The 21,177-nt window shown below is 39.0% G+C and overlaps 2 protein-coding genes across 32 annotated transcripts in view; one reads left to right on the top strand and one right to left on the bottom strand.

Moving 5' to 3' along the window:
* The window catches only part of LOC136257307 (cystatin-A-like), a 215,893-nt gene that overhangs the window by 73,256 nt on the left and 121,460 nt on the right, over positions 1-21,177 (top strand). The gene's annotated exons all lie outside the window — the stretch shown is intronic.
* Positions 16,219-20,982, bottom strand: LOC136257883 (uncharacterized). Of its 31 annotated transcripts, none has more exons than XR_010702252.1 (17): positions 20,604-20,965; positions 20,397-20,548; positions 20,162-20,335; positions 19,532-19,909; positions 19,224-19,486; positions 18,812-19,166; positions 18,697-18,760; positions 17,997-18,649; positions 17,869-17,947; positions 17,739-17,816; positions 17,604-17,683; positions 17,466-17,548; positions 17,331-17,410; positions 17,156-17,275; positions 16,938-17,104; positions 16,813-16,884; positions 16,713-16,757 (listed from the first exon to the last, which is right to left on the bottom strand). XR_010702252.1 is itself a non-coding variant. In XM_066051202.1 (16 exons), the coding sequence occupies exons 10-16, from the start codon at positions 17,881-17,883 to the stop codon at positions 16,301-16,303; spliced, it is 459 nt and encodes a 152-aa protein (XP_065907274.1). In that variant the 5' UTR covers positions 17,884-17,888; positions 18,027-18,054; positions 18,107-18,649; positions 18,697-18,760; positions 18,812-19,166; positions 19,224-19,477; positions 19,531-19,909; positions 20,162-20,335; positions 20,397-20,548; positions 20,604-20,795; the 3' UTR covers positions 16,219-16,300. The 31 variants fall into 31 exon arrangements, 8 of the variants coding, with proteins under 8 accessions (XP_065907274.1, XP_065907273.1, XP_065907279.1 ...); XR_010702254.1 differs by having other exon boundaries at positions 17,739-17,795; XM_066051202.1 differs by lacking the exons at positions 16,938-17,104; positions 17,466-17,548; positions 17,604-17,683; positions 17,739-17,816 and adding exons at positions 16,219-16,360; positions 16,416-16,495 and having other exon boundaries at positions 16,678-16,757; positions 16,813-16,902; positions 17,201-17,275; ... (5 more) ...; positions 19,531-19,909; positions 20,604-20,795.

The raw sequence follows: 21,177 nt of genomic DNA, 5'->3' as shown, positions 1-21,177 counted from the left end.
TAGTGTGAAGTGGAATTTCGTTAATGTCACTTTGATTCCCATGCAGTGGTAGCTAACTGTTTTATGGATTGGATTCTGTTAGTAAAAAATTTGGATAAGCAAAGAGTATAAATTCAGAATCTTTGCTTTAATCCAAGCATGCAGTGCAGCCAGGGCCGCCCAGAGAAATTAAGGGGCCCAGGGTAAATAATTAAAGTGGGGCCCCTTTCAGGCTGGGGCCCGGGGCAAAATGCCCCAGTCCTCCCCCCCCCCCCCTCCCCCGTGGGCGGCCCTGAGTGCAGCATATTAATGTCCATATCATTAGATAATCAAATTTTCACCGTATAATCTAAAAATGTAAGTTTGATTTTTTTGTGTGTGTGGAAGTAGGGTTATATGAAATCCGGTCACAATTTAATATTAAGAGAGGCATCACGTGAGAGCACGTAATCTAACAATAATACAGATCGTTTGTTTGGCTGCCTCTTGGTGTTCCATGTGCTGGTAATAAAGTGTAGCCCTGTTTTCAAGCATCAATTGGTAAGTTACACTTTGTATGGGCATAGATAATATATACCTTACGGTATACGTATATTATCTATGGTATGGGCTATAGTGTATTCATGTGTGACTGAATTTGACAAAACCCGGCTTCGACGCACAAAGCTTCGTTAGGAGATATGGAGATTTTAAGTAATCGTTGTGTAGTAACTTCCCAGTGCCTACAGCTGTGCAAACAAACTTTGCAGCAACTATTATAATTCATCTATTTACTAGCTATCACTGTGTGGGTGTGTAAGTTCTGATACCAAATATATGCCGTTTTGAGCAGCTTTTTTCCAGCCGGTGATAATATCACAGGTGGTAGTAATAGGGGGTGGCGGGTGGGCTTAGTATAGGAGTGGAGCAAGAAGACGATTGGAATCCAGAGGCCATGTTTGGGCCATATAGCCCTCAAATCACTCCAAATTAATCGAGAACACTATTGGCGAGCTGTCTGTGAAGTCCCAGTTCACTACACACCATTCGTACAACAAAGCCATGACCATTTAATGGCGCCAATCTTCCACTCGTGGCTTTGACAGGGTCGGAAGAAAGCTACTGCAGAAACCAGACTTGCCAGTCCTGAAGGAAATACAAAGTGGAATACGATAGTAGACCAACAATCATTTCTAGTAAAATCTTAAGTTTGATTTTGTGTTTGTGGAAGCCGGGTTATATGAAATCCGGTCACATAATCCTATCTTGTAGCTGTAAAAAAAGTGCGCGTCCAAGTAAAGCAGAGTTAACTGCGACAAAAAGTAATGATATCATAATGCGGCCATGTGCAAGATGTAAAATTGATTAGCTAATCAGGTAATACAATATTATTGTTAAAGTGTTAATGAGAACTATGTGATGTTGCTAGTTTTTAAGTGTGTGAGCATCTTCATAAATGCTACAAAAATCTGATTCTCAATAAAGCAATGTGTATAGATTCTCTAATATAAATAGTTTGAGTTTGGCCACCTTTCCTTTGTTCATAGCATTGCCGTATATAGGAAAGACGGCCAAACTCAAACTTTTTATTGCTATCAGAGAATCTATACACATTGCTTTTTTGAGAATCAGATTTATTGTGTGGAATTTATGAAGATGCTCACACACTTAAAAACTAGCAACATCACATAGTTCTCATTAACACTTTAACAATAATATTGTATTATCTGATTAGCTAATATTAATTTTACATCTTGCGCACCTCACACATGGCTGCATTATGATATCATTACTTTTTGTCACAGTTAACTCTGCTTTACTTGGATGTGCACTTTTTTACAGCTACAAGCTGTTTTTGGATGGTATTTCAATACTTTTTGTTAGAATAAGCATACACTGTTGATAACAGTAGGTGAGTTTCCATGGTTTTGACAGAAACCCCAGATTACAGTGACAGAATATTAAATATAACTGTAATTTTAGTGCAGGCATGCAACTGCAGTCAACTAACACCCATTTACCTAGTAAATCCTTATTGACTCTTTGCCTTTCTTCTTGTACTGCATTAAAACGATCAAGATGCTCTAATAGAGTAGTCACAAAACAGCTGTAACACAGCAATAAAAGTTAAAGCATAGTTACAACTTCTACCTAGCATTGCTTAAATTACTAGCTATTTACAGATTTTACAATATAAAAATACAGCACTTGTAGAAAAGTGACTGTTCTATTAAAGTGATTGACTGCTCTATTAGAGTATCTTGATTAGGCCACTCCAAATAAATTCTCTGTTTCCCGTCCACCGCCCGCATCTGGTTACTGTCAGCTCTAAATTGTTCCATTATTCCGTATTCTTCCATTATTTTCCGGTTATCATTGCATTCTGACAGACTCAGTGAAAGCTATCTTGAAACAGTGTCAGCTCACGTGTCAGCAGTGCTATCACGTAGGCACAGACTTCACATTATAATACTCATCTGGCTGTAAAGGAGCCAAACACACAAAAACATACTTTGGAATCACTCCATGACCAGTGCCTGCCACCACACACTGACCAGACTTCTTTCCACTGCTCCAGGATTCTTGGCAGGTCACGTGATCTCACGTGATGCTCCAGAAATAATTTATTATAATACTCATCTGGCTGTAAAGGAGCCAAACACACAAAAACATACTTTGGAATCACTCCATGACCAGTGCCTGCCACCACACACTGACCAGACTTCTTTCCACTGCTCCAGGATTCTTGGCAGGTCACGTGATCTCACGTGATGCTCCAGAAATAATTTATATGTGACCAGATTTTACAGAACCGATCCAAATCGCACATCAGGCAAAATCAAACTAACACCACCAGTGGATAGCTACACTATCGTACTACAAGTTTTGACCCTCAGCACTACTCAAACTACACGAGGCTGGTTTTTACACACGTCTTTTCTGGGTGGTGTGGAGTGCTCAAATGGCGGTTTCAGGCCTTGTGAAGGACCTGGCTTGGCAAGAGTCAGTGGTTTACTGGTGGACAGCCTTATAATGTTGGCCAGACGTGTTCTCTGTTGATTTTGCTACATATCAGCCACTAAGGAGCCAGCACAGCCCTGTAATCTCGTGTCTGGACTCCAATCGTGGTCTGCCTCCATTTTGAGGTCTATCTTTTGCCCTCCCCGCCACCCCCCAACCTCCACCCCCCAACCTCCACCCCTTTGTGAGCACTCGTGATACTACTTCGCTCGTCCAACTGCTCAGATTTTCTATCTTATTTGGCGGGAAACTGTACAAGCAGCTACAAGTACTGGAAGTGGCTTGAAAGGTAACAGATTGATGCATCTTTTGTGTAAATTTCATACGCGTGCTTGCTATCCTTGGAGAGTTATGCTGGCTTCAATTCTTTAAATCCGTTTATCTCGGAACTTCTAATGTGCGATTTGGATCGTTTTTCCAAAATCCAGTCACATTTGTGCTATTTTGCATCTTAAAAAGGAAGGAACAAGCTTGAGCATGCTTTTATGCAACTTTTTATGGTTTTTCTAGGAAAATAATGGCTTGAAAAGCTGCCAATATTATAATGAAATAATGTGGGCATGGTGATACTGTATATTAATTTATTAGGTCCTGTGGAAGCGTGTTTGGCATGTCTCTTCCCAGTGACTCAGATACAAGCCTTCAAAGAGCTTGTTTCACTCGAAAAAACTACTAAAAGTTGAATAAAACATCCATACAACCAGTAACTTAAACAAAATTGCTTCCACAGGACCTAGATATTTTAGTTGTTTAGTCACTTGTGTTGAAATTATAAGGATTCAGTAATCTGTTAGTCTGGTTTTTGGCGGTGCGTTTTTACACACCCAAGAACAGTCATTGTTCTGTAGTAAAAACAAACAAGCACAATTAGTTGGATTGCTAACACAACACAGTTGTTGAAATTATTTATCCCTGCTTGGGTTAAAGCAGGTTTTGTAATTTGTTCCGCCCATGCATTTAAAACTATTCCGTAACCTTAATTATCAATATTAAAATCTTGAGCAAAATTGTGCGTATGAGCAAGTGGGATGTTGCGCTTCGGCAGTGCCGTATTTTTGGTAGCCATATCAGATACTGCCTAGCAGTGACACATCACGAGTATTTAAGTAACAATGCGTTACTTTATCATCCATCTAAATACAATTCCTGAATGTGTCATTTTGTGTACAGAGCAATCTGCCATAAAGCGACCTGAGTAAGGTTTCAGTGTATATTGTTAACCATTAATATTGTTCACCATTGTCAATGGTAGGTACAATGAAACCTCACTTAGTGGCCACCTCTTTAATAAGACCACCTCTTTATATTGGCCACTTCTAGTAGGTCCCAAACATAGCTAAGCAGTACTTTATGACCTCATTAATAAGGCCACCTTGTTATTAAGGCCAAATTTTTTGGTCCCAGAGCTGGCCCTATTTATGAGGTTTTACTGCACTTATATGCATTTTTTATTTTTCGTAACTTTTCTTCTTCAGGTTTACTGATGGGCACTATGAAGTATTGTTGACTGGTCCGTGCATAGTGTGGTGACTTGAAATGCTAAAACTGTACAAGAAGTTACCAAAGTGTAAGCTGAAATTAAGCCTACCGTCCTATGCACTGCTATCTAACCATTTTTCCAACCATCCTTCCATCTACCATTTGCTTGAAGTTAAATTTACATTAAAACATCAATAATTCTTAAAAATCTATTCTGAAAACAATATCTTCTGTCCTTTACTATTATAGTGCATGGTATTTTCAGTTCTATACAAACTTAAAGCTTGGGTTGAAATTCTTCCTTTTGCAAGTTGGTATAGAACAGTAATAATTACAGTGAATTTCTAAATATTTATAATGTTAACATGGCTGTACACTGCTTGAAGTATCTTAGTTTACTACAGTGGTATATCCCCAGTATATGGAACAGTTAATTGTTTGTTATTTTAGTAGTTTTTCAGTAAACCCGCATTCACTGATGTTTTACTGAGAGTTTAAAACTTAGTAAAATAATTATGTTCCATATACTTAAGTTTACTGACACTTTACTATCAGTATAACTACAGTAAGGCATCTTAACAAATTAGTAAACTAAGAACCTTCAAGCAGTGGTAGCATCTGAGGGTTGGTTGTTTTTATCTGTACGCTTTACCAGTTAGGCAACAAGCATCCTTACGTAAATTCCATTCTACATTAATCCGGTCTACGGGGGCTTCGATTTCTTCTCCCACACTTTGCCAAAATTGCTATAAAATGCAAACGTGTATATAGCTCGATTGCCTCGATCTTTGGCACAAATGAAGAGTGTGTAACGGTGGATTAAGTTTGTTGTGAATCTGAGTAATATTCAAGGAGTTATGAGCGTTTATTCATGTAAAAAAGATCAAACTTCTGTCACGGCTACAGGGTAAACAAAGTATAGAAATACGTAACTTGAAAATTGGTGTGTAGATAGGCTGATCAACGTAGCAGTGCCTTTTGATAGTTTGAATATCAATAGAGTTACAGCGACAAAGTTATAAAGCAAAAACTAAGCAAGTGTAAAATCGCGGATCAAGATACTTTAATAGAGCAGTCACCACGGGGTAAAAAAGGTGTTCAAAAATGTCTGAAAAAAACTTACCAGAGTTCGAACCAGGGACCTCCATACCTAAACCTGCATCCTTAACCACTGAACCACTGCTACCTTGGCTGATCACCTCACTTCTGCTTTATAAATGAAATTTATAGTTGAAATCTGATTGTAATCAAACGTTTGTAATTTCATAGATCTACCAATAGAAGTACTAGATTGTTCTAGGACATTCTATGTATGTTCTATTAGAAGTCCTCAGAAAAAATGTGCACTCTAGAGTATTACAATAATATTATCAAATATTGAATTAAATCATGCAATGAAATACATTTATAAGTCTGTCTTCAATAATCATCATTGTATGTACATAGAAAAGAAGAAATGTGAGTAAAACAAACCTCAAAATTAGCCATAGGCTGATTTTGGGGCCTTATAAAGTACAAAAAGGAGACACACAAAAACAGCCAAGCTGTGAAAAAATGGTGCGGCCTTAAAAGGCCTGGGTGAAAAAAGTTGTGAAATCAAAGGTGGTGGCCAAGAAATGGCTGCAATGATGTTAATGCTAAAAAAAATTTAATAATAGGTGTGTGCATTGTTAAAAATTTATTAGCATTAACATCATTGCAGCCATTTCTTGGCTGCCACCTTTGATTTCACAACTTTTCTCACCCAGACTTTTTAAGGCCGCACCATTTTTTCACAGCTTGGCTGTTTTTGTGTGGATATAATTTTATGACAATAGGTTAAACACCTGATGAGTTATGACTCATCAAACTTGGAAATTTGGAAAGGCTATACGTAATACCCCTTTTTGCAGATCTGGTCATATTTGACCTTATACAATCAACTACCCTTTATTCTCTTTGACAATCCACTCTGATATGTTGCCTTAAAATCCAATAAATGAAACAGTGCATGTAGTATCATTTTTAAATTAAAATTGCTTCCAAGTGAATTCATCCATCTGCATCTGCATGCAATTTTCAGTAGAAAATAAGTACCATCCACACTTAATCTTGCGATATGCATTTTTACTGGGGGAGCATGCACCAGACCCCATAGTTGGAGAATTCTATGAATGTTGCTGAGTGTACATGTACTCCATGCACACACTGGCGACTTGATGAGTCTACTTGCCCTCTCGGAATTTAAAGAATGACGCAGAGCACAACTGCGGTAACTGGGTATTGATGAACTGGCGCTCTATGTAGTTAATCAGTGCATAAAGCCACAAAGAAGTGTGCTGCCATAGATTATAGTCCACAGATATAATCTATGGTGCTGCATATAGGGATGCGCCGATTTTGCTGGCAAAATTTTTGGAAAAATACGTTGGTAAAAGCAAAGAGCAAAATGTTGGAAAAATAGGTGGAAAATTGGAAAAATGGGCACCAAGGAATGGCTACTTGGCACATTTTGTATGATAAAGATCGAGATACTCTAATAGAACAGTCACTACGTACGAAATATTCTAATAGAGCAGTCACACATGCTTGTAAGCTATATATACTACAATAAATTTTTAGCAAAATAGAAAAATTTCGAGCAAAATATTGAGCAAAATAGGTAAAAAATAAAAGAATTGCTAGAAAGAAAAATAGGTAGAAAAAAAAAGCAAAATAGGCTCATCCCTAGCTGCATACCATCGTTCGTTTTTAACAAATTTAGCCGCCCCTACCGTGACGTAATGTGTCCTCTAAGGGCGTGGCTTAAAGAATGACACAATACAACTGCGGTTACCAGATTTTGACACAAGCTGCGAGTAATTAGCACATGTAGCTAGCCAATTGTCACCATGCATTATTACATTTTATAGCACCCCACACAAAAATTATACATGTAATTACAACATACAGAGGACACATGAATGCCAAACACTTCACAACAATAATGTAAGAATTGTACAATAATGACTGTAATATAACAGCTATGAAATGTTTTCCAGTGGCCCGCCATGGTAGCAAGTCTCACATGACGACATGTATATTCATCCAATCCGAGCACAATGGGAGTAACACGTAAGTATGATGACAAGTTGGTATGACTCCATTTGTAGAATCCAGATGAGTGGGTGTGGCTCCAGTATGTCTAAACAGTTAACAAACATTCCTGTTATAAATACGTGCTAGAGTTGCAATATAATAATATAGTATTTAAATGCAACAATACATAGTCTCCATTGCATCACTATCAAACGACACTAAGTGGAGGATATTGTTGCATCTCTAGTATGTACACTCTATCAGTACAACCTGTCTTAATGGCCACCAGTATAGAAAGACAACCTCTCTTGAAAAGCCAATTCCAATCGAGAATTTATACACTGTTACCTGCTTATTGAGTGAAGGTGGCAATAAACAGTCAAGTTCCACCGTAATTTATACACATGATCTGATCTGTATATTCTGTCAGTGGATGAGATCCACTTGGCCAGGACAAAATGTGACCCAAATGTCCTGGATGATCCATACTCAACCCACTTATGACCCAGTGGCACAATGGAACTGAGTATAGAGAATACATTTATATTTATTTCTAAGATGTGTGGATGTGTGGACACATTACAACACATTACATGTACATACAAGACATGCTACGTACTGTTTTAGCATTTCAAGTCACCACATTATGTACGGACCAGTCAACAATGCTTCATAGTGCCCATCAGTAAACCTGAAGAAAAGTTACGAAAAATAAAAATTCACATAAGCACAATGAAACCTCATTAATATGGCCAGCTGTGGAACCAAAAATTTGGCCTGAATAACAAGGTGGCCTTATGAATGAGGTCATAAAGTACTGCTTAGCTATATTTGGGATCTACTAGAGGTGGCCAATATAATGAGGTGGTCTTATTAAAGAGGTGGCCGCTAAGTGAGGTTTCACTGTACATACAGTTCACAATGGTGAGCAATATTAATGGTTAACAATATACACTGAAACCTGCAGGTCACTTGTGGAAGATTGCTCTCTACATAAAATGACACATTCAGAGATGGATGATACAGTAACACATTGTAACTTCAATACTTGTGATGTGTCACTGCTAGGCAGCAACCATATACACGACACTGCTAATGCACAACATCGCACTTGCTTGTACACACAATTTTGCTCAAGATTTTACAAATTGATAATTAAGGGGTGTGGAAACTAGCTGCTCGCTTGAAAGACTGTGTGGCAGCTGTTTCCCTTCTGTACAAGTGGCCACCAAGACAGGTCCACTGTGGATGAAAGCCAGGCATTAGATATTTGGTATTTCATGTGTTGAAGGCATTCCAGGGCTTCCGGTAGTCTCAAATCTCACCATAGTTTAACTCAGGCAGTGTTGTGGTCACCACTAAACCACTGGAATGCTGTTATGTGAAAATATATCCTATGGATAATGACTCCATCACTTTCTTCATCAGGAGCTTATAAGGACCAATAGTGAAACTTTTTACACTTTGTGCTGACAGCCAACTGCCTAAGTCTGAAGCAGTGCCTTTGGTGCTCTAACAGATTGGCTGCCCCCTTGCAGCACTCACTGTCTCATACGTTGTCACACACTAAATCCATCTCTATAGCCAGTTAGAACAGTATGCTTCTTACCTTTTTTAAGGTGCAAAATGCAGCCACCTCTTTAAAAAGCTAGGTCAGAAAATTTTTGTCCCTACGGCCTGAATAATGACCTAGTCTCGTGTGGCCAGACCCTTTCCGCGCAGCCGCTTATCGATTAGAAATTATAAGCGCCGTGCTACAAGGGTCTGGAATAGTTCGTGAACATGAAATTTTTTGACACGTTATTGGTGACAATTGATGGACTGGGTAACACCTAAAATACAAAAGTACAAAATGCAACGTGTGTTCCCTTGAATCTTTAGTCTGTTCTGACTGGCAAATCCACTTCAACCTTTCGCCTACTTTCCTTTTACCTCGAGATGAACTGAGCTTGTTTGTCTTTATTCAACCGTACTTGTTGAAGATTTAGTAGTAGGTAGAAGGAAAAACCCACACGGGTCGATAGTCGTCATCCACAGAGGCCTTCTTCAGTTCGTTCTTCAGTAATCAGACTACTTTGGCGATTGAGGGATCGCGTGAGCCAATTTACACTCCCCAACCACTGGGGATTGTAGATTTTTTTAATACGTGAACTGTTCCAGACCCTTGTAGCGCGGCGCTTATAATTTCAAATCGATATTTGTTTATTTATTTATTGTTAATCAGCAGGACCCTCCAGGGGTATAATGCTGATGTGCAATTACATGTGTACAATTTCCATTAGTTACTTAACTATATAAGTATGTACAATTACGACAAGTTACTTAATTATATACATATGTACAATTACAATAATAAACTATAAAAATATATACAATTACGATAAGTTACTTAACTATATACATAGAAGGGACTAATTTTTGCTTAAATTCTTCAACACAGTCAGTCTCAATAATCTCATCATCTAATCTATTCCATTCTGGTACAGTTCTTGGGAAGAAGGAATATTTATATACATCAATTCTTGGTTGGTAAGGTACTAGTTTAAAGTTGTGTGAGTGTTGGGTCCGTAATACAGTAGATTTAAATGGGAGATAACAGTTCGGTATAATTAATAAATCATGTAGTACTTTATATAGTAAAACTAGTCTAGCTGATTTGCGACGTTCTTGTAGTGTAGGCCATTGCAAGTTTTCAAGGATGTTAGTGATGCTGTCTCTATTATTTCGTCTCCATGGTTGACCGATAAGCAGCTGCGCGGAAAGGGTCTGGCCAAGCGAGACTAATAATGACCAGCTTTCACTGTACTATTAGTGATTAGTGATCATGGAGGATTATTTATTAAGATACTAAGATATACAAACGTTACAACCTCTAAATATAGCAGTGAATTTTTTACCCTGGTCCAATGTCTAATAGCTAGTCGTGAGAGACTCTACTGTGACAAATACATGTTTATCAAGATATGTGCTAATCGCCTTTTTACAATTAAGTTTTACAACACAAATACATGTATAATTAAACTCACCAATTGCGACTAAATCCCTTCAACACGAAAAGACAAGTAATGAGACAACCTTGGAGACAACAGCCTCACAAGCCTATTCTGGTGCGCTTAGTTAGTAGTAATATAAATTTTAAAGGCGTTTATTTACAACAGGACATAATTACGCGACCCTCTATTGTCTCTGTACATACTTGCCTTTTCTTTACTATTCTCATTTCATTTCACAAGATCTCTTGGCAGGGGCGTAGCTTCTTCACTTGAATTTTTTTTATATTTTTTTTTCCCGGGCTAGATGTAATGCCCTTTCCTACCACCTCCAGCACAAGAGGCAAACATGCTGGACAAGAACTGAAAAGCGGGACACCTAATGGTCCCTAGGGCCATTTGTTAGGCCCATTTCCGGGGAAGCATCTGGTGATCTAAACGAGATGGAGCGGCTTCCACGGATGCACATCGTCGCTGACCTCAACAGGGAGAAAGACAGGGTACAGCGAATCCACGCCAAAGTACTACTGTACGATAAAGCACTACGTTTGGAAAGGAGCTCAGCAAGCCGGCGATAAAATGTGATGGCTTCCTTCCCCATGCCCCCAGTTGTGGCAAACACCAATGGAGTAAAAGATGCAAACTCCACCTCACGGACACGGTCACCATACTCCCTCTTCTTCTGCATCTCATGACGCCTATACACAGATGGTATCGAAACATTGCGGTAGCTTTGTGCGTTTGGGTGAAAAACCCTTACATCGAAAAAGGCACTTTGCCGCCGCCCCCAAAATCCGCGTGCATGAATGTCAGCCCTGGCATCATCTTGGCAGTTAGCTGATCGAGGGGTAAGTTCTTCGCCACTCAGAGATTGAAGTGGTGGCTCAATTGCAACATTGATTTATTTAACAATTATATAAATTTGTAAATAAGTAGCTAACTACATATGTACGAATATACTCATGATTGAGTTTGTACATTAACAAATATATATATATTAGTACAAACATTTGAAAGTAATTCAGCAGTTGTATCACGCAGGTCATTGTGGCGAACAAAGGTCAAACCACCATGTCGACAGATCATTGCATGATCAGCAGTGAAAGGCGAGCCACACACACAGTGGCTAGGAGTATTCAGTAAAGTCCATCCATAACGCAGGTGAAGAGCATCCCAGAACTCCTGCTTTGTCAGATGGTAACCCTGGTCTTGCAGTGGTAAAGCCTGAAGCCACGGAAGAGGCTCCAGGTTCACTATTCAGATGAATAGCTCTTTGAAACTGTGAAGAGAGACCATTTCTGATCTCAAGAGCCCGTTTCTTAGAAGCCTCACGCCGGTGTTGGTGAACCTGAGCCTTGATGGATCGAGTATCTGGGGGATGAGCATGTGCTACCTGACTAATAATCAAGTCTTTTAATGGTGCAGTAATTCGCAGGGAAGCATCAAACTGAGATTCACAGAAAGCTGTAGGGTCACCCATACCGAGCCCACCGAAACGACATGGCAGAGAGAACAACTCACGTTCACCGGTGGCGCATGCAACATGTCCAGTGATAGAAGGAAAAAGTTTGAGTCTGATAGCATCCTCTAATGGCTGAAGTAAAGAACTAATGTTTGGAATGGTTCTCATCAGGTAGACCCAGCGGCCCATCATACCGTGGGTAAAAGCACAATATGCAGCATGTGGCCGACTATTTGTAATTCCAGCAAAGGCAGACACCTCAGCAGTCCAAGACTCAACCTTTGAAGCCACGTATTCTTCAGCGAAGTCTCTTGTACCCAGAGCTGCACCAAGGTGTCGCTGGCCACGAGCAGTGATCTGTATATTAGAATCAGCAAAAATAAATTGTGCAGTGGATAGATGTTCTGGCTTCACAATTAGGACTGTCTTGGTAGCATTTGTAAAATAACCATAATCAGGTCCAACAGAAGAGAGATGCTGCCACCAGGAAAAAAGTTTTGGGAGTGATCCAACAGCAGTAGCATCATCCGCAAACCATGCCTGAGAGACATCGGGCACTGTTGTACGGAGATGTCTAATCAAAGGTACAACTGCCAAAGCATACATGGCCATTGCAAGGGGGTCTCCCTGAGTTGTACCCTCAGTTGATTGAATTTCCCACTCACCCACTACAAACAAACGAACAGGTGCACCATAAGTATTGTGCAAGACGGTTGCAAAAGATGGACAAAGAACTGAGATGTTGTGAAGCGCAGCCTGGCGATTAACACAATTAAAAGCATTGGAAGCATCAACAAGGAGAGCAGCCTCGCAATTACCATTCTCGAACATTTCCTTCATCGCATGAACAGCTGCCTCAGAGCCAGCAGCATGACCAGCACAAGTCTGCAAAGGACCAGCAGCAGAGATAACATCCTCACCAATTACAAACAGTATTGCCTTTGCTACAATTCTTCGGGGCACATCCCTAATACCTATGGGGCGGACACCAGGACGTTTGTCTAAGGGAATCAATCTGCAGGCCACAAAGGGCATCAAGGCTGCAGGGTCCTTTACTGGGGATGTACAAAGGTAGCGAGACACAGAGGCCAAGGCCTTAAACAATCCAGCGGAGGCTTCTTTGAAAGAAGTACACATTCGTCTCCAGGCATAGGTGCCTTGTAGTTTGTATTGAGCAATACAGAAGGATTAGCTGGTCTACCCAAGGGATGTTTTTCCAGTAAAATGTCTCTAGCTGTACGTACAATGGGTTGACCAGAGGAATCTCTACCCGAAGGAATCATAGAGTCAAGAGACAACACTCCACCCTTGGAGTCAGTTGATAATAGGCGCAGGGCCATACTGACGTTTTCCTCTGACATCAGATGGTCAAACAGTCGAGATTTGTCATCGGGCCTTCTCTTAGATGACAAGGAGCGGCTAAGGTGGTCTTGAATACAACGTCCCTCCTTAAGAAGAGCATCAAAGGAGCCCTTGCTCCACAAATTTAATCTCCTCAGGAGATGAACAGAATGATCCTTAGCACGGCTCTGCTGATGAGGCTTCTGTAGTAGTAAAGGTTGCATCACTGAACATGCCAGCAGTGCAACTCAGCCAAGTGCAGAATCCTCTGCAAAGGCCTGGTACAGCCTTGCTAATTCCTGTACAAAGAGTTTTCCAGCTTTTCCAAAAGGTATTAAAAATATATTTGGTTTCCAATGAATGACCTCTTCATATGTTGACGTGAAAAATTCACAAGCTCTCTCACCAGTAACGTCATTCCACAGAAAGTCAGTACAGGGCTTGAACTTGGAAACAGGGTAGGAATCACTAAATTCTGGGTTCTGTCTGACAGAAACAGCATCAAAGTTAGAAGGAGGGGTAGCTGTATCAAGATTGGAACAATTTGGACATACAAAGTTTGCTTCAGAACTTCCCAATCTCTGACTTTCAGTAAGTGAAAACCCTAAACAATCATAATGGTACCATACACAACAACCCTCACGTTGTCGATCACAATTGAGCATTAACCGGCCGTCATCACGTCCCCCACAGCAGCACCACTTTCTATTCGACTCAGTGTCATCCACACTGGACGACGGAAAATCATCAGCAGAAACAGCAGCTTCACGCGCGCGGATATGAGCATTTCGACGCAGCATAATCAGAGGTTAACTGAAATAAAGCCCACCACGACCTGAAAAACAGGTAAGAGAAAGCAACCGTTACAAACCAGCAGCAACGTACACCTTATTTGAAGACCGTCTACAGTCCTAAAGCGTATCAGTTGCTGAAAGAAAGGCCACTAAGACTCAACATCCGATCAGGGTCGCCAGGCCATCCTCCACGCGATCACGTGATTGTGCCCACTTGAATTAGTCAATGCTTGAAGTAGATCGAGATACTCTAATAGAACAGTCACATTTCTACAAGTGCCATATTTTTATATTGTAAAGTGTGTAAGTAGCTAGTAATTTAAACTATACAATCCAATGCTAAGCAGAAGTTGTAACTATGCTAAATATTGATTGCAGTGTTACAGCTATTTTGTGACTGCTCTAATAGAGTGTTTTGATCATTTTAATGCAGTACAAGATTAAGGGTTTACTAGTTAAAATGGGTGTTAGTTGACTGCAGTTGCATGCCACTAACAGGGCCGCCCAGAGAAATTAGTGGGCCAAGGGAAAAGAGTTAAAGAGGGGCCCAGGGGCAAGGAAGGGTCTAAATCCTGACTGCTCCATTAGAGTATATCGATCTTTCTTTAAACAGGCAATCAAGGGGCCCCTTTTGGGCTGGGGCAGGGGGAAAATACCCCCCCCCCCCCATGTGGGCGGACCTGGCCACTAAAATTACAGTTATATTTTAATATTCTGTCACTGTTATCTGGGGTTTCTGTCAAAACCATGGAAACTCACGTACTGTTATCAACAGTGCATCGCTTATTCTAACAAAAAGTATTGAAATCCCATCCAAAAACAGCTTATAGCTGTAAATAAGTGCGCGTCCAAGTAAAGCAGAGTTAACTGCGACAAAAAGTAATGATACTATAATGCGGCCATGTACGAGGTGTGCAAGTTGTAAAATTCATATTAGGTAATCAGATAATACAATGTTATTGTTAAAGTGTTAATGAGAACTATGTGCTGCTAGTTTATAAGTGTGTGAGCATCTTCATAAATGCCACACAAATTTAATTCTCAATAAAGCAATGTGTATAGATTCTCTGATAGCAATAAATAGTTTGAGTTTGCAGGCCGCCTTTCCTGTATATGGCAATGCTACGAACAAAGGACAAGATCCACCAAACTATATCACCCACATCGTTTTATTCTACCAAATTCATCTACCTATTCATACCAACAGAGCTTTTTCTCCAGATCAATTAAGGATTGGAACAACTTACCATTTTCCATCATTGAGAGCAACAATATTGACTCTTTTTCAGCGGAACTGCAAACATTGTATGGAGCTCAATAACTGTAATTTTTGTAACTACGTAGCTAAATTCATTTTATGATTGCTTTTTTTCCTGAACATATCAGCTGTGCTGTCTGCTCAGTAACAATAATAATAATAATAAGGAAAGATGGCCAAACCCAATCTCTTTATTGCTATCAGAGAATCTATACACATTGCTTTATTGAGAATTAAATTTGTGTGGCATTTATGAAGATGCTCACACACTTATAAACTAGCAGTACATAGTTCTCATTAACACTTTAACAATAACATCGTATTATCTGATTACCTAATATGAATTTTACAACTTGCACACCTCGTACATGGCCGCATTATGATATCATTACACTGTAAAAACAAGGGTGTTTGAGTACACCATTACTGGGGTGTATGACAACACCCACACCCTTTAGAGTGTTTAAAAACACCAAAGGGTGTGTAGTTACACCTTTAGCGTATACTTTATAACAAAATTAATTGTGAATTAGCTTGTTCAACTTCAGCAAGTTCAAGTATTATAATGCCATCACAAATGTGTGAATTTATAAAGGCTTGAAGGGGCAGACACATACAATTTATATCACCCATGCACTTTGATCTAACAAATAACATATTATATGGACTACCATGCACATTCGAAGACTGTTTCATGCAAGTTGTCATGCACCCCATGTGCATTAATATTCTTATAGTAGTGTACTTAAGTCATGCATGCATGCATACACTCTACCTTGGCATGACTGTGGGAAATAAAATTTTCTATACTTGTCTCCAGAGAAGTGCGACTGATTATAGCATCCTATACAATACACGTTTTCTTTAAATATTCTTGTATGTTTGATCATGAAAATTACAGTGATTATTGTGCCACACATGTAGCTATGCATATATAATCTCATGGCAATAATTGACAATCCAACAAGGTCCAGCATGACTTGGCACAACAACAGACGTACTGCATGAAACAATTAGACTTCATTAAATTAATAATCTCACAACATGTGTCTTACCATATCCATAGTATGTGATCTGTCGGTTGACAATTTGTACAACCAATATCCACCATGGTCCAGCATGTTGACACGACAGACTGCATGAAACAATTAGACTTCATTAAATCAATAATTTCACAACACGTGTCTTACCTTATCATAGTACGTAGTCTGTCAGTTGACATTTTGTACAACCAATATCTAGCATTTTGATGTAACGACAGTCTGCATGAAACAATTAGACTTCATCAAATTAATAATCTCACAACATGTGTCTTACCATATCCATAGTATGTGATCTGTCGGTTGACAATTTGTACAACCAATATCCACCATGGTCCAGCATGTTGACACGACAGACTGCATGAAACAATTAGACTTCATTAAATCAATAATTTCACAACACGTGTCTTACCTTATCATAGTACGTAGTCTGTCAGTTGACATTTTGTACAACCAATATCTAGCATTTTGATGTAACGACAGTCTGCATGAAACAATTAGACTTCATCAAATTAATAATCTCACAACATGTCTTACCAGAGCAGATTGGTCATGCGTCATCATTCATCTCGTGATCTCAAAGAAAGTGTTGAACTAATTCAAAATTGACACCTTTTAATATTGTAAAGAATGGAGAGTGTATCCACACCAGTACTTCCCAGCGCCATTTAAAGCGTTCTTAGTACAACGCGCCTCTTTCCTATCTGTTAAACAAGCCTTATCACTGAGAACAATGTCTGATTGCATAATCTTACGTCACAGGGTTATGACGCATGACCCAACCTCCTCTGACGTCTTACCATATCCACAGTACATGTGATCTGTCGGTTGACGATTTGTACAACCATGGTCTAATATGTTGACACAATGACAGACTGCATGAAACAATTAGACTTCATCAAATTAATAATCTCACAACATGTGTCTTACCATATCCATAGTATGTGATCTGTCGGTTGACAATTTGTACAACCAATATCCACCATGATCTAGCATGTTGACACGACAGACTGCATGAAACAATTAGACTTCATTAAATTAATACTTTCACAACAAGTTTCTTACCTTATCACTGTACGTAGTCTGTCGGTTGACAATTTGTACAACCAATACCCATCAAGGTCTAGCATGTTGACACATACGACAGACTGCATGAAACAATTAGACTTCATCAAATTAATAATCTCACAACATGCGTCTTACCATATCCATAGTATGTGATCTGTCAGTTGACAATTTGTACAACCAATATCCACCATGATCTAGCATGTTGACACGACAGACTGCATGAAACAATTAGACTTCATTAAATTAATAATTTCACAACATGTGTCTTACCATATCCATAGTATGTGATGTCGGTTGACAATTTGTACAACCAATATCCACCATGGTCTAGCATGCTGACACGACAAACTGCATGAAACAATTAGACTTCGTTAAATTAATTTCACAACAAGTTTCTTACCTTATCACTGTACATAGTCTGTCGGTTGACAATTTGTACAACCAATATCCACAATGGTCTAGCATGTTGACACGACAAACTGCATGAAACAATTAGACTTCGGTAAATTAATTTCACAAGTTTCTTACCTTATCACTGTACATAGTCTGTCGGTTGACAATTTGTACAACCAATATCCACCATGGTCTAGCATGTTGACACAACAACAGACTGCATCAAATAATAAGTGAATACTTACTTCACTTGTGTGCATATATACTCCATTTTCCAAAGGATGCTCTAGCAAACACACATATGTGTAGAATTGAGTACATACCCAGGGAATTTATATGGTGTGTCCATAAGCATGCTGCCATGCACGGATTGTATTCTCCATTAAGATACTAAACAAAAGTGAATTAATAGCACTGCTATGGTGAAGTACTGCTTCATTTATTAAACTAGTATGCATATGAAATACTAGTCACACACGCAAAGTGCAAATGGTAATATGAATACAGCTGAAAAGTCAGTCACATGTAACTTGCGGATATGTACAGCAAAGTAAATGAACAAATCTGGATAGCCAATTATTCTTGAACAAATTTTGTCTTCCAGTATGTATGTCCAATAGTGTGGTTCATAAGAAGTTGAAAACTGATTCACATTAAAAAATATCTTATCTTCATTAATAATGTAGATATCCTGTATAACTCCTACAATTGGTAAATCATGTTTCACATCAAGGATGACTCCAGCACCAAGTTTGTATTCGTTGCCATCTATCTTTACCCATTTACAGCTGTAAAAGATGTATAGTAATATATACTAGTGCAGAAGTTTATATACCTGAAAACATTGGATACTGGAAATTCCAGTTGATCACTAATGACATCAGAATTTGCAACTGATCCTGGATAAAATAGCATGGATATGATGATGGCTAATGTGAAGACATTTTTGCCTGGACCACTTTCCAAATTATGTTCCCATCCTGGCAGATGCTGTCGGCAAGGACTGGTAGGATAGGACTGGTAAAGTAAGTAAAGTAAGGACTGGTAGGATAGGACTGGTAAAGCTGTCGGCAAGGACTGGTAAAGTAAGGACTGGTAGGATAGGACTGGTAAAGCTGTCGGCAAGGACTGGTAAAGCTGGTAAAGTTGATACCAGTCATATTCAGATAGGACTGGTAAAGTTGATGCCTCATGGCCAAGGAATACACGATATTCACAAAATTTCCCATTGATTGTGCCAGCTGCTTAAAGTAGGAGTGCTTCGCCTCAAACCGCATCGTCCAATGACGAACTAGAGGTCCAAATCTATTAAATGAAATAATGGCATGTCTAATGATTTTAAACATTGCTTTAATCACTTACTGGGTCATCATTCTCGGCATGTGAATCATAAAATGCTGCTTGGGGAGAATGTTGGCATCTGAATACAGCTTAGTGAACTCATGGTGGTGGTCACTAATTAAAGTAGCAAGATATATTGCATGGTCCTCTGATGTACAAGGGGCAAATAAAATATCCACAATATCCATGAGTTGCAAAAATAAAGCCCATCTGTCGTCATCATCAGGAACATATTCTCCGACTGCAATTGGCAATATGCATCCTAATAGCCACATCTGCGATGCGATAAAAGAACAATTAACCTTTGCAAGACTATTGTTACACTAACCATTTTGCCTCAGACTACTTCCATCTGAGTTTAAGGTGTTTGATGATATAGGTGTAGGCCTGCTTTTAGATTCAATGCTTCCAAGTTCAAGATTTTCCAATCTTGAATTGATTTTATCAAGTGTGAAGTAATTTTCTTCGTAAATCATATGTTGCAATATTAATTTGACTTCATATTGCAAGGCTCCCTCAAGTACATCATGCATGATGTCAGGAACGAGGGAACCATTGCACACATGAAAATAAGCCAAACTATTTAGAGAAGAGGCTCGATTAATGCCATATTCCTTTGATCACTTTCCAGTATTGTCAGCTTCTGCTAATGCACACTGATCTTTGTAATTTTCTGCTGTTCGCAATTCAAAGTTCACTTCAAGAAACTGCAGTACGATAGAATTTAGGTCATAAACTGTTTGATACAAATTTTGGTGGGAGAAAATTTTGGCAAATATGGCAAAATGAATTCAATTCACTTGTCCAAATATTAGATAACTAAATACATGCAGAGTAGGCAATATGACATGCATTCGCTAATATGCATATTATTATCCACCAAATTCCTATCTTGTATAAAATAGACAAATTTTCTCTCACCAAACTTTTGTATTGTATGGTATTGCTTAACATTTCACCTTCTTCTGTGACTCGGGTCTCGTTGTCATACACTGTCTGCACATCTTTTCAGCACTACAGCTTTCTTTGAAGCCACCCAATGCGAGGCTTCCAAGGTTGCCTGCAGAGACTATAGCAAGAGTGCCATAGAATTTTCTTTTAGGTCCCCGAACAATAAATTCAACTCCTTTCTCCTACAAAAAACAAGCAAGCACATATGTAGCAATATTATAATGTTACAATTTATGTGATTACCAGTTTCTTTAAATCACTAATGAACGGTTCCATAACAGCATCCATACCATACTTTGAAACATGAATAGACTTTACCAGCACCAAAAGTTGTATGCTAGCAAGCCTAGACCTGTACTTAGGAGGTAAATTGCCAAGAGTAAAATAGAATGACCCTATATTATTGAAATAAGTGTTTAAACATATAACTAACAGAATACATATACGTACCTAATTTGTGTATTTTAACTTTGTATCCCAATGGGTTACAGGTTTCTAATTCGTCGTAGTAAAGAAATATTTGTAAAGCATCATTGGAGGTAGAAAAGAGAGGATGATTAGTAAAAAACTCTCCATCACAAAAGTCATGAAGAATGGAAGAAGACCTTCTGTGCCCACGCTCAAGCTGAAAGATACATTGCAGAAATATATTATAGCTAGTTCACCTTGACTTCAATGTGCCTCTGGTAAGCATAGCATCATTCTTTAAAAGTGCTTGAAGACTCTGAAGTATTGGTACATACATAAGACTGTCTTCTTCAAGCACACATCTTCTCTTAGCACCTATTCCCTTCCAGGGAGTTTGTAAAAGGCGGAATAAGGAATAACGGAATAGCGGAATAACTCGAGTCAAAACGAATGTGCGTTTTAAATCAATATGGCTTCTTATGCAATGTTAGGGTGATTGTACTGTTACAGCTGTGAACTCATCCGTCGTAGATATCCTTGCAATGACACTGCTTCGTCGCTCATAGCCGTCCTAGCGAAGTGATTACTATACGCTCTTACTACTACTGTATGTAGC

This window comes from Dysidea avara, chromosome 6, assembly GCF_963678975.1.
Source record: "Dysidea avara chromosome 6, odDysAvar1.4, whole genome shotgun sequence".
Classification (NCBI taxonomy): Eukaryota; Metazoa; Porifera; class Demospongiae; order Dictyoceratida; family Dysideidae; genus Dysidea; species Dysidea avara.
The sequence above is the reverse complement of the archived record's forward strand: the minus strand, read 5'-3'. Positions and strand labels throughout refer to the sequence as shown.

Bases quoted from the DNA above. Each gene is read 5' to 3' on its own strand.
- LOC136257883 (XM_066051201.1), bottom strand. From the start codon at position 18,121: ATGCACACAAGTGAAGTAAGTATTCACTTATTATTTGATGCAGTCTGT. The intron at 17,948-17,996 runs GTAAGAAACTTG...TGTTTCATGCAG, and splicing joins AGACTATGTACAGTGATAAG to TTTGTCGTGTCAACATGCTA. The intron at 16,903-17,200 runs GTAAGACGTCAG...AATTTGATGAAG, and splicing joins TCACATGTACTGTGGATATG to TCTAATTGTTTCATGCAGAC.